Here is a 14048-nt window from a genome sequence, read left to right on the forward strand (position 1 = left end):
AACTCCACACAGAAACGCCGAAGTTAGAACCAGCGACCTTCTTGCTGTGAGGCGACAGCACTACCTACTGCGCCACTGCCTCGCCCCTTTTTACATTTTTATAAGCTAAAATTTATAATTGATTTATTTGATTAAGTGGATTACATAAAATAATCATTTAATTTTTAGAAATCTTCCTGTATGTATAACATTTATTTGATCTGCTCATTATTTTTATTTTAATTCAGCAATATGCAGCTTGTTTTTATTTTATCCTGTAATACAGAACAAACCATTACTATATAATAACTTGCCTAATTACCCTAACCTGCCTAGTTAACCTAATTAACCTAGTTAAGCCTTTAAATGCCACTTTAAGCTGTATAGAAGTGTCTTGAAGAATATCTAGTCTAATATTATTTACTGTCATCCTGGCAAAGATAAAATAAATCAGTTATTAGAGATGAGTTATTAAAACTATTATGATTAGAAATGTGTTGAAGAAATCTCTCTGCTAAACAGAAATTTGGAGAAAAAAAAATAACAACAGGGGGTCTAATAATTCAAGGGGGCTAATAATTCTGACTTCAACTGTATATACATATATATATATATATACATATACATATATATATATATATATATATATATATATATATATATATATATATATATATATATATATATATATATATATATATATATATATATATGTGTGTGTGTGTGTGTGTGTGTGTGTGTGTGTGTATATATATATATTTTGTTTTACTACTCTGTTGCAATTCAGTCACAAGATCTTCAAAGAAAAATGGAAAATGGTTGTTTAAGTAATCAATCGATTACAGTGGTAGATTAATTGGTTATTGAAATAATCGATTGCTGCAGCCAGACATTTTTTGACAAGAACTCTTTAGTTCATAATAACATGCAGAGTTTGCTGTTGTAATTATGTGCCAATAAATGAAGAGTGGTAATGTTGTGTGTTGGTTTGCGACAGACACTTACACTCGATATACTCCTGCAGCTGAATGAAGTCAACAGGGTTAATCTCGTTTTCCAAAGCAGATTCTGCGTCCGCCATTCTGTCTGTCCTGAGAAATGAGGTTAAAACACTTGATGAGCAGATGAACTGAACTCTAATGAGAGATATTATCAAATGTGTAGCAAAACTGTCTTAATCCAATGATGAAAAAGATGCACAAACAAGAGTGTTTTAAAGGAAAAACGCTACTAATTCCCTACTAAATGCGTCCCTCATTTAAAAACAAGGGCTTGTTTGCTGGCTAAAAATGTGGCTGATTGCAAAACATTGTGCTGAAATCATAATTTTAGCAGTTGAATTATTACATTATTCCTGATTTATTTATTCGCAAATTATTTTGTTTACAATTAAGTCCTATTTCCTTTTCATTTTCTATGTATTCTACTGTATTTGTTAATTTATGTTAATATTAATATTTACTTTTAATATTTAAATTTATTTTTTTAGTTTGCTTGATTTAATTAGTTTTTCATTAATTCATTCATTTTCCTTTGGCTTAGTCCCTTTACTCATCAGGGGTCACCACAGTGGAATGAACCGCCAACTTATCCAGCAAATGTTTTACATAACGGATGCCTGTCTAGCTGCAAGCTAGTACTGGGAAACATCCATACACTCACACACATAAACTACAGCCAATGTAGTTTACCCAATTGTTCTACAGCGCAGGTGTTTGGACTGTGGGGGAAACTGGAGATCTCGGAGAAAACCCACGCCAACATGGGGAGAACATGCAAACTCTGAGAAACGCACACAGAAAACTGTAAACTGACCCAGCTGGGACTCCAACCAGCAACCTTCTTGCTGTGAGATAACAGTGCTTAGCACTGAGCCACCTAATTTGTTTTTCTTAATTAATTTTGTTAATAAATTTGGGTATATTATTAATCCAAACCATTGTACTATGTACTAATTTATTTGTCGATTTGTTTGTTGATAAATAAGTCATGTTTCCTTATTAGCTTTCTATGTATTATAGTATTGTATTTTATTCTTTTTAATATTCAAAGTTGAATAGTTTGCTTGCTTTAATTCGTTTATATATATATATATATATATATATATATATATATATATATATATATATATATATATATATTAATTTTAACTACATTTTTGGAAAATTATTTAAACAAACGTGTTTGCTTATAAATAACTCATATTTCCTTATAAATCAAGAACAACGGTTCCAATTAAGTTAGTTAGTCTTTTATGTTTTTGTTTATTAATTTGAACATTTTTTTATCACTTTTAATGTTCAAATTTGATTTGTTTTCATGTTTTAAATCCTTTTTATGTATTTATTTTAAGGAAATGTTGGGTAAATTATTTATCAAATAATTTTGTCATCATTTGTTTGCTTTAACTCCATTTTGTAATTTAGGATAAATTATATATATATCTTAATCTTATTGTAATCTTTTTATGATAATGTGATTATTAATTACATATTAAAGAATTACGACAATTATTTAAAAACAATCATATTTTTATGCACAACGTTATTTAACTTAATAAAATGTTTATGTATTTTTCAATTTAAAATTAAGTTAATTAATTAATGTATGTATATTCTTCAAACAAACAAATAACTTGCATATATTATAGGTCTTAATATATTGTTAGTCTCAAATTTTATTTGAAAGCTGACGAATGAAATTAGCTGGCAAAACTAATCACAATAATTAATAGACAGTTAATAAAACTAATTTATATTAATATATTGTAATTACTTTTCAGATAAGAAAACAATGATGAATCTAATAACACCAGCCGCTTAAATACTGACAGTTATAGCGACACTTAAGATGTAACAGCGCGTGTATTCACATAACTATTATGAAAACACTATAAATATTGATTTTAACCAATCTTACCTTTAAACAGAATAACAAAACCTCTCAGGTAAATCAAAGAGGGATTAAATCTCGTCAAAATCAGTGATTAACTTGCATGTGCAGTTCAAAACCCAAACCGTACACCTAAACTCACTAAATTAAACGTCATTCCTAATATCTGCACATGATTTTTTGACGGCTTTTCACTAAACTCAGATAATTCAACTTTAGTCTTGAGCAAATGCAGCCGTGCAGCTCGGATACATACGTGCTGATTATTACGTCATGACGCACTGGTAAACATAGCGTAATGACGTTTAGTGAGGAAAAACAGCGTAAACACTAGTTGAGCGTCTACATTACGCTACCTGTGATGATTGACAGCTGTCAGAACCTTCATTCACAGCAAAGGTTGCTGGGTTTTGCGGGATTATTCACGCAAACTGTGGCAGATGACGAAAACAGCTAACCGGCGACTAGCATTAGAGCAAACACAGTGCAGAAGTAGCTCATGCTAACCAGTGAGTGTTTGTTTACTTCAGTTTGCTGCTTGGAAAATGTTAATATTGGGGAAAAGGTTGGTTCTATATTCGCACATTCTGACTTTATACTTAATAATATAATTTCAGAACAGTTTTTTTGAAAATCCCAATTAGTAAAATCATATTAGCAGCCAATGACTAACGTTATCAAAGCACAACATTGTTGACAGTCATTTAAATAGTGCTAATGTTATTTGTAAGTCATATTTACATGACCGAAATGTTCATAGTAGTTCTAAAAGGACCGTGAAGTTTTCTCTTTGTTCAAAAATGAATGAATGTGCGAATATAAACCCAGCTTTACCTCAATGCAAAATGTTTGCCAGAGACACATTAATGCTATTTTTAAGTTATTTTTATGACTCATTGATTATTATTGTGTGGTTTGACAGATGCTGTTCGTTTGTTGTGTTTGAGTTTCTTCAGGGTTCAGACAGAAACAGACTGACTGACCATGAGCGCTGAGACTCATGTGAAGGACATCAAACCTGGACTCAAAAACCTCAATGTCATCTTCATCGTGCTGGAAACAGGTGTCTGAACTGCACATTACATGCACAACATCTTACATGTTGGACTCTGGACCACAAAAATAGTCTTGTATTGCACTATTGAATTGTTCAAATACATTGTTTAGGTCAAAATTATACATTTTTCTTTATACCAAAAAATAAATTGAGTATTAAGTAAAGATCATGTTCCATTAAAGTTGTACAGCTTCTACTGTACATATATCACAACTTTTGTTTTGATTAGTTCCAATGCTAAACACGTAATTTAGAAAACTTTAAAGGCAAATTTATCAATACTTATATATTTTTGAATATCTATATACACATACATATTAACATATTATATATATATATATATATATATATATATATATATATATATATATATATATATATATATATATATATATATATACATAGACTTAATATTTGGTAGAACCAATTAGGCCCCACATCTAATATTTGCCCACCTGGGATGGCCATATAATATTATACTTTTACTTTACATTTAAGTACAGCAGTTTTCTTTTAACTTTTTAAGAACAGTGCCATTTTTAATTAACTTTTAAAATCACATTTTAATTTAAACGTTGATATTTTATTTATCTTTTTTTTTTCCTGTGTGTTATTGTTTAAAATATTTATTATGTTTAAAGTGGCTGACAATAATAAATATTCAGAATAATAAGAATTAATCTGTCACGTTTGTGAACTGAAGCCGCTTAATTATGCCTACTATGTATTTCAATACTAGTCATTATGGTGGTACATGGGGAGACAATTTTTTCTGAGGTGGTACTTGGTAAAAAAAGTTTCAGAACCACTGGGTTAGGGGAAAATATTAGATAAAAATTGAATAAACAGGAAAAAAATCAAGAGGAACACAATATATATATATATATATATATATATATATATATATATATATATATATATATATATATATATATATATATATATATATATATATTGCAATAACTCAATTAAATTTGAATGTATTATATGTATATTCCTAAAGGTGTTCAATGACCATACTCTAATGAATATAACTGTTTGATAAAACTGCTTTGTTTAAATGCATCAAAAATGATTGCCCATATTCACTGATAAATAGATAAAAAAATGTATTTTCTAAAGAGGGAGTACTTATTTATGCTGAGCACTGTACATCTAAACAGTAGTGAATCTGAATCTAGTCTCTCTTCTTGAAGGACGAGTGACGAAGACTAAAGACGGTCATGAGGTTCGCACCTGTAAAGTGGCCGACAAAACGGGCAGCATCAGCATCTCCGTTTGGGACGAGGTCGGAGGACTCATTCAGGCTGGTGACATCATCAGACTAACCAAAGGGTGAGACCGGACTCAGTACATTGCACTAATATCTTGCAGAATATCTAGTCAAATATTATGTACAGTCATCACGGCAGAGATAAAAGAAATCAGTTAATAAAAATGAGTTATTAAAACTATTATGTCTAGAAATGTGTTAAAAAATAAAACAGTTGATGTCTTACTGACTCTTTATATTTGATACTGGAACTCTCAGACTAATATGCATCAATAAAAACAGTAAAACTGAAAAATCTGTGTTAAGAGTCAACTTAAGTGTCTTCACAGCACATTTGTCTTCTTCTGCAGTTACGCCTCTGTTTTTAAAGGCTGTTTGACGTTATACACTGGACGAGGAGGTGAACTACAGAAGATTGGAGAGTGAGTGCATTATTTACTGAAGTATACATGTTTTACTTAACTTTAATCATAACCACTTATTAACCACACTGAAAATACAATTCTTGTGGCCTTAATTAGTTGAATCAGAGAATCTTTTCAAGTTATCACAACTTACATTAATCAAACTGACTACAGATATTCAGCTTAACTTTGTATAACTTAAAAATATGTAGTTGAAACCTGATTAAACTTATTAAAATAAGCGAAAGCAACTTAAAATATTTGTTATCTTGGCTTTTTTTTTTTTTTACAGGGCAGTAATGTTGTGTAAAGTTATTACAGTTTAAAACCCCTTTTATTACTTTGGCTCAAGCTGAACTTTTTGCTACTTCTTAATTTAGCCGGAAACAATTGGATTATTTCATTCATAAAAGGTTAAAATAACAACATTTATTTGGAATATTAATTTTAATTGTTTGTATCATTAATATAATAAATGTAATAATAATTGTAATAAATTAAAAAAATAGATATAATAATTTACTGCTACTTTTGATAAATATAATGCAATTATAATAGTTTACTTGTAACTTTTGCAATAATCATATTAGATAATTTCTAAAGGATCATTTAATACTGGAGTTATGATTATGATTATTAAACCTTTGAATTGCATAAATAACTTAAATGTATTAATATATTGCAGCATAAACAGTTGTTGTTTTAAATTGGAAATATTAAATAGATTTTTTTTAACCAAATCCAAGCATCATTTAACTTATTAATTCAATTTAATTTTAAATAAAATAATTTAAATTATAAACAGTTACTGGATTTTGGACCAAATAAATCCAATCTAAGCATATAATTATAATAATATTAATTCTTTTTTTGGATTGGATTTATTAGGTCAAAAATCTGGTAACTATTCATAATTTAAATAATTTAATTTTTTTTTATTTAATTTAAATTAACTTGTAATAATAATATAATATTTATAATAATATTACTAAAGACTTACAATAAAAATAATTATTCTAAACATTTGATGTATATATTAAACTACACTTTACACTAAACATTTGACTGAGAATTCAATATTTTTTCTGTATCTGATTTGTAAGATTCTGCATGGTGTATTCTGAGGTGCCAAACTTTAGCGAGCCAAATCCAGAATATTTGACCCAGACAAATAAAACGGTATGTCTAGATTTATTTCATCAGATTTCAGTCTTAGCCTAATCACCATTTAATGAACTATAAGTCATGTTAATTCAATGTCTTCTTGTTTTCTATCAGGGATTGAACGACCAGAGCAACATGAACAGCAGCACTGGAGCCACAACAGGTAGAACAATATTTACTGTTACCACTAGCAGAGCTGGGGAGTTTAATCCTTACAGTATGTTACATTAGGGATGTTTTCATCCACTATGGGGTGCTGTTGAGTCCTAATTTGGCCTCTGTGTTTCAGCAAATGGAGTGAGTTTTGGCGACAAATCTTATTTTGACATATTTTGGGAAAATGCTTTGAAATTTGTATTTAATTATTATATATATATATATATACCTTTTTTAACTACTACTACTATTTTCTGTGTTTTTTATTATATATGTATGTTCTCTTATTTCTATGTAAACTTAAGAACTGCTTTGGCAATACATCTGTCATGCCAATAAAGCAATTACTGAATTGAATTGAGAGAGAGAGAGGGAAAGAGAGAGAGAAACCTTTGCGCACTTACCTTGGTATGTCTGAGATCATTTAAATAAGCAGCTCAGCTAGAACTACATGGAGTAAACAAAAACAAAGTCAATGTATTTATGCATGCACACTATAATTTGCAGTTATACTCCATAAAGCTAAAGGGGAAATGCTGCCAACTTATGATCAACAGTAAAAATCGAAAATCAATCTTACCTCTTCCTTAAATTAAATTATTTTACTCTTATTATTATTATCATCATCATCATCATCATCTCACACTCTTGTTTTAAATGATATATTTTTCAGAAGTGAACAATACAGAGCATCAAAACTAAGCAACAAACAAACTAAAGTAAAACACACACACACACACACACACACACCAGGAGGAGACACAGTATAAACCAGTGGGGGAAACTTTCATCAAAATAAATCATGTGGTGCTGTTTTTATATAATTTAAGCATGGATTTCATTCAATCTCCTCCAGCTTAGTCTATGATTTTTAAGGAGTCTCCACAGCGGAATGAACCGCCAACTATTCTGGAATTAGTTTTACACTACACTGTCAGTGAGCGCCGTCTTTCGGATGAGACGTTAAACCGAGGTCCTGACTCTCTGTGGTCATTAAAAATCCCATGGCACTTCTCGTGAAAGAGCAGGGGTGTAACCCCGGTGTCCTGGCCAAAGTCCCTCTATCGGCCCATACGATCATGGCCTCCCAATCATCCCCTTCCACCGAATTGGCTCAATCACCGTCTCTCCACTTCACCAATAGCTGGTGTGTGGTGAGCGCACTGGCGCCGTTGTCCTGGGGCTGCCGTCGCATCATCCAAGTGGAGCTGCACACTGGTGGTGGAGTGGAGAGACCCCCCTCATGATTGTGAAGCGCTTTGGGTGTATGGCCATACACAATAAATGCACTATATAAATACACATTACATTACATTACAGCGGATGGCCTTCAAGCTGCAACCCAGTACTGGGAAACACCCATACTCTCATGCACACACACACTCATACACTACGGCCAATTTAGTTCATCAATTCCCTATAGCGCATGTGTTTGGACTGTGGGGGAAACCAGAGCACCCGGAGGAAACCCACGCCAATATGAGGAGAACACGCAAACTCCACACAGAAATGCCAACTGGCCGAGCCAGGACTCGAACCAGTGATTTTCTTGCTGTAAGGTGTTAACCACTGAGCCACTGTGTCGTAATCTTTTTAATTAAATTCAGGGCTCAACAATAAGGACTGCCCGCTGGCCCGGGGCCAGTGTGCAAGACGCTTGGGACAGTATACAGAATGGTTACTGGCCCGATAGGGGCCAGTGCTGCTTTGTCACTAAAGTTTAATTTGGCTGCGACTGTTCGTCAATTGCGTGCTTTCATGCCCAAACGTTTGTTTCAGAACTTGTTTGCCCAGTAAGCGCGATTCGTGCGGCTAATATGATTATAATGTTGATGGATCAAGCAAGAACAAGAAGTGAAATACATTTTAAATTAAGATTAACAAATAAATGAATAATAAAAATACTGACAGTATTATAGACCAGGGGTTCCCAAACTTTTCAGCCCGCGACCCCCAAAATAAAAATGCCAGTGACTCGCGACCCCCAATATCCTCTGAGATGGTTATAAATACAGAAAGTGCTTCAGTGCTTTAAATGTGCCAGAAAGTATAACCTGATATTATAAAATCAAAATGCATCTAACGCTATTGCTGCCTTTAATATAATATAATTACCCCAGGGGTCGCAATCCAATAGAACTAGTAACTATAAGCTACTATAGTAACTATATAGTATATAGTAACTATAAATGACTATTTTTATTTTCAGTATAGTTATGGATAAAATATGTTAATTCTTATGGTTTAATAAAAATAAATAGATTTCGGAAATCACCAGGCGACCCCCCTTCATTGCCCCGCGACCCCACGGGGGGTCCCGACCCCCACTTTGAGAACCACTGTTATAGACTGATGTAATGAGCCGGCTTATAAAATTAGGAATTTTGGTGGATTTTAAACAAACAAAAAACATAAAATTGTCAACTAAATAATTAAACTAAACCACACATTAAACAATTCACTTTAATTAATCTAATCAGTATTGTATTTAAATGAAATCATTTTTAAATTGTCAGTTGTATTTAAAGAAAAGTTATGCTGAATAACTAAATGGCTAACTTCTTTTTTTGGTGGGGCCAGAGAAAATTTTGGCAGGGCAAGTAAAAATCTGAACCACTTGCCCGATCGGGCCAGTAGAAAAAAATCCCTAGCGTTGAACCCTGTAATTACCCTTTCCTCTCAAAGAATGTGTGATCTCCTCCAATGGTACACAGCTGCAAACTTCTGACATCCATAAGTCTGTTTTCATTTCAAAGCTCTACATTGTTTCTCTCTCTCTGAAGGTACAGACACTCCTAATGGAAACGGAGTGAATTCTCAAGCATCTGGCAACTCTAGTAATCCACAGTCTTCTGGACGAGCAAACAGTGGAAATGGCAACCGCTCGACACCGAGTCCTGCTGCGGGAGGAACTTCAGTCAGCAACGGCAAGGAGACACGGCGGACACTCAAAAGATGATTTACAGTAGTAATAGAGCAATACGTACGGCTGAAGTCAGAATTATTAACCCCCTGTTTATTTTTTTTCCGCCCAATTTCTGTTTAGCGGAGAGCAGATTTTCTCAACACAATTCTAATCATAATAGTTTTAATAACTCATTTCTAATAACTGATTTATTTTATCTTTGTCATGATGACAGCACATAATATTAGACTAGATATTCTACAAGACACTAGTATTTAGCTTAAGGTGACATTTAAAGGCTTAACTAGGGTAATTAGGCAAGTAAGGATGATAGTCATTATATTACAGTGGTTTGTTCTGTGGAAAGTCTAAAACAAATATTTCTTAACCTTCCTGTCGTGGTTGGGTCAAATCTAAACCGATTTACAACCTAAAACACTGATAAATATTGTGTTTTACATCTGATTGCTTCAAGGCCATATTATGTCCTTCACACTGTGTACTTAAACATGTACAAGTGATGAATTTTGAGTGTTTTAATCAACCGTGTGGTGTTCCTAGTCAAAAGTGACCACCATAGGAAATGAATGGGTATCCACTGTATTCAACCATCAAACAGAAAGCATCCCCATATACACCGCTCCAACACACACACTCACACACACACATTTGAGACTGAACATCTCTTTTCCGTGCTTATGTGCCGATCCTCCCACCTGATCACCTCCATGACATTATGCAATACATTTTCGCTGCCTATTTGTATTTTCATTCATTGATTTTCTTTTCAGCCATTTAATAATCAGGGGTCACCACAGCAGAATGAACCACCAACTTATCCAGCATATGTTTTACGCAGCGAATGCCCTTCCAGCTGCAATTCATCTCTGGGAAACTCCCATACACTTCCATTCATACACATACATCATGACCAATTTGGCCTACCCCATTGTCCAGACTCGGTCCTGGAAGGCTTGGTGTCCTGCATTTTTTTGTTCCAACCCCAATTAAACACACCTGAACCAGCTAATCAAGCTCTTTCTAGGTATACTAGAGTTCCAAGCAGGTGTGTTGGAGGAAGTTGGAGCTAAACTATGCAGGACACCGGCCCTCCAGGATCAAGTTTGGACACCCCTGGCCTACCCAATTCACCTGTACCATAAGTCTTTGGACTTGTGGGGGAAACCGGAGCACCCGGAGGAAACCCGCACGGGAAGTTCATGCAAACTCCACACAGAAATGCCAACTGACCCAGCCGAGGCTCGAACCAGTGTCCACTGCGCAACTGTGCTGCCTATTTGTATTTTCACTGCAGTTATTTTACATCTAACTTTATAAATTCACGTTAAACACTAGTTTAAAACATTGTTCACAGCTAAAGAACGTTGAATAAATATTTGGTGGTGAAAAATGCTTTTTGAGCAATAGAAGAGTGGTTAAAGAGAGCGGCCGATTTTGACCGGGAACACTAAAGTAAGGGGCGGAGGTGAACACGACAGGAGGGTTAAGAGGCTAATAATATTGATCTTAAAATGGGTTTAAAACAATTCAAAACTATTCTAGCCAAAATAAAACAAATAAGCCTTTCTCCAGGAGAAAAAATATTATAGGAAATACTGTGAAAAATCTGTTAAACATCATTTGAGAAATACTTAAATATAATAATAAGAATTCTGACTTCAGCTGTATTTCCTGAAGGGTTTTGGTGAGCAGCTGTATGTGCATGTCTCTTCTGAAGACATGTTTGGCTTAACTCAATGCTGTCATGTGTTGTAGATTGTTAGTGAAATGTTTTTACTTGTTTCACCTTTTTTTAAGACCGTCTGATTGTTTGTCAACTTCATCATTGGTTTTGTTTTTTAGCCATTGGTTTAATTTTAGCCAGATGTTTTCCTTCAAAGCCACATCCAGTTAAAGACTAAATAATTATCCCTTCTGTGCAATTGTAATTATGTTTTCGAATATTTCCTGAGCTGTTTATTTTTATCAACACATTTCTGAACATTACAGTTTTAATAACTCATTTCTAGGTTTAATAGGGGGTTTAATAGGGTAAAGTTAGAGTAATTACACAAGTCATTGTATAACAGTGGTTTGTTCTGGAGACAATCCAACACTAATATTACTTAAGGGGGCTAATAATATTGACCTTAAAAATTTAGATTTTTTTATTCCAGCTAAACTCAAATAAACAAATAAAATAAATTAAAGAAAAATAAATTAAAATAAATAAATTACATTATAAATAATTATTATAAATTAATTTAAAAATATTTTATTTAAATTAAAAATAAATTAAATAAATAAAACAAATGAGACTTCCTCCAAAACAAAATATTATAGGAAATACTGTGAAAAAGTTCTTGCTCTTTTAAGTATCACTTGGGAAATATTTGAAATATAATTACAATTTTGCAGGAGGCCTAATCATTTCCTCTTCGACTGTGCAGTGCTGAGCATAATTGATCACAGATCTCTCTTTTAAAATTAACACTTTCTACAGTTCCAGTTTTGGGGTGGCACTGTGGCTCAGTGGTTAGCACTGTCACCTCACAACAAGGTCACTGGTTCAAGTCCCAGCTAGGTCAGTTGGCATTTCTGTATGGAGTTTGCATGTTCTCCCTCTTGTGTTGGCGTGGGTTTCCTCCCGGTGCTCCGGTTTCCCCCACAGTCCAAACACATGCGCTATAGGGGAATTGGGTAAGCTAAATTGTCCATAGTGTATGTGTTTATGTCCTGGTCTTCCAGGTTCTTGTGTTTCCCTCTTCTTGTACAGTAGTCAGCCACATGTCTGTTTGTTTTACACCAGAAAAGCCAAATGGATCTGTGAAAATGCTAACTCTAACTGAGAACATGCAGCCATCAAAACTGCTGAATTTCACTTTATATTTTTGTCAGAAATGATTACATTAAAAATAGAATGAAGTAAATGTTTTGTTTGAACTCTTTTATCTTGATTTTGACTTTAATGACAGAACATTGACGAACGTTACAACAGACGCAATGGAGCCTTTATCCCATTTCCGGGTTTCTCAGCAGCGGAAGCCTGGATTCAAAGATCTGATCAACTCTCTGTGATCAGCTGCAGCTCAAGAATGAGTTGTACAACTTTAAAATGTTTTTAAAACAGCGCATGTTTGTATTAAAGAGAAGGAAATCGCTATCCGCTAAAATCACCGCAGCTGCAAAGTGTCAGTACAATTTTAGAGGACAGGGATGTCAAACTCAATTCCTGGAGGACCGCAGCTCACTTAGAGTTCAAACTGTTGAGTTTTAAATCATTTTTAAATCCATTTAGCCGATCTCTTATTTAACACTTTTAGCTTAGCACAATTCATTGAATCGGATTAGACCATTATCATCTTTCACAAACTAACAAAATAAATGAATAAATATCTGCATTCCTGTCCAATTTTTTATGTCCTTTACTTGCGAACTTCTAGTTCACTCAGATGTACATCATTGTTTACGTTGCGCAACTGGTGGAGCATCTGGATGGGTTTAAATTAAATGCCCTAACCTTTGAGCACTGCACTGTTGTGACGTCACAATTGCATTGCATTCTGGGGCTTATAGTTTCTGGAGTGGACATATGAACTAGACTCGCTCCATTCAAAATCGAGGATATGTTCATGTAAGCTTCCCTTGTTCACTTGATAAAGTGGAACGCACTTTAAAATGGCATTGGGGATTCTGTACGAGGGAACAAGTGAAGGGAGGTTTACGAATGCATGGACTGGAACACAGGCTCTGGGTTTTAGCTTATCTTAGCATAATTCATTGATTCAGATTAGACCATTAGCATCTCGTTCAAACTAATTTTTTTGCCAATTTAAAGTTATTATGTATGAAAAATGAACAAGAGATAAGCGAGATGCTAATGGTCTAATCTGATTCAATTCTCTATGCTAAGCTAAGCTAAAATTGCTCCTATTCAGCTAATCTCCTGGTGTAGCGGATTTAAAAAAAATTTAATTCAACTCTTTAACTCTAGGGGAGCTGTAAAATGAGCCTATTTTGCCAAAAATGAGAGTGTTCCTATAAACCAGGGATGTCAAACTCGATTCCTGGAGGGCCGCGGTCCTGCACAGTTAAGTTCTAACCCTAATTAAACACACCTGATCAAACTAATTGAGTGCTTCAGGCTTGTTTGAAACCTACAGGTGGTTAATTAGGGTTGGAACTAAACTGTGCAGGGCTGCGGCCCTCCAGGAATTG

General features: G+C 33.7%; 2 protein-coding genes across 5 annotated transcripts in view; one reads left to right on the forward strand and one right to left on the reverse strand.

Moving 5' to 3' along the window:
* The window catches only part of dgkab (diacylglycerol kinase, alpha b), a 29782-nt gene extending 26649 nt beyond the window's left edge, over positions 1 to 3133 (reverse strand). Inside the window, exons 1-2 of one of the 2 annotated variants that reach the window (XM_087272624.1) lie at positions 2899 to 3132; positions 985 to 1070 (exon numbers count right to left, since the gene is read on the reverse strand). In XM_087272624.1, coding sequence (XP_087128750.1) covers positions 985 to 1060 — 76 coding nt within the window. In that variant the 5' untranslated portion in view covers positions 1061 to 1070; positions 2899 to 3132. 2 annotated transcript variants of the gene reach the window in all.
* An 18-nt stretch (positions 3134 to 3151) lies between these two features.
* On the forward strand, positions 3152 to 12760 carry nabp2 (nucleic acid binding protein 2). 3 transcript variants are annotated; one of them, XM_087273102.1, is made up of 8 exons: positions 3152 to 3380; positions 3794 to 3934; positions 5125 to 5263; positions 5552 to 5623; positions 6709 to 6784; positions 6884 to 6932; positions 9709 to 11005; positions 12439 to 12760. In XM_087273102.1, the coding sequence occupies exons 2-7, from the start codon at positions 3856 to 3858 to the stop codon at positions 9882 to 9884; spliced, it is 591 nt and encodes a 196-aa protein (XP_087129228.1). In that variant the 5' UTR covers positions 3152 to 3380; positions 3794 to 3855; the 3' UTR covers positions 9885 to 11005; positions 12439 to 12760. The 3 variants fall into 3 exon arrangements, with proteins under 3 accessions (XP_087129228.1, XP_087129226.1, XP_087129227.1); XM_087273100.1 differs by having other exon boundaries at positions 3819 to 3934; XM_087273101.1 differs by having other exon boundaries at positions 3828 to 3934.
* Positions 12761 to 14048: the final 1288 nt, after the last annotated feature.

The sequence above is a fragment of the Danio rerio genome, chromosome 11 (assembly GCF_052040795.2).
Source record: "Danio rerio strain M-AB ecotype USA chromosome 11, GRCz13ab, whole genome shotgun sequence".
Classification (NCBI taxonomy): Eukaryota; Metazoa; Chordata; class Actinopteri; order Cypriniformes; family Danionidae; genus Danio; species Danio rerio.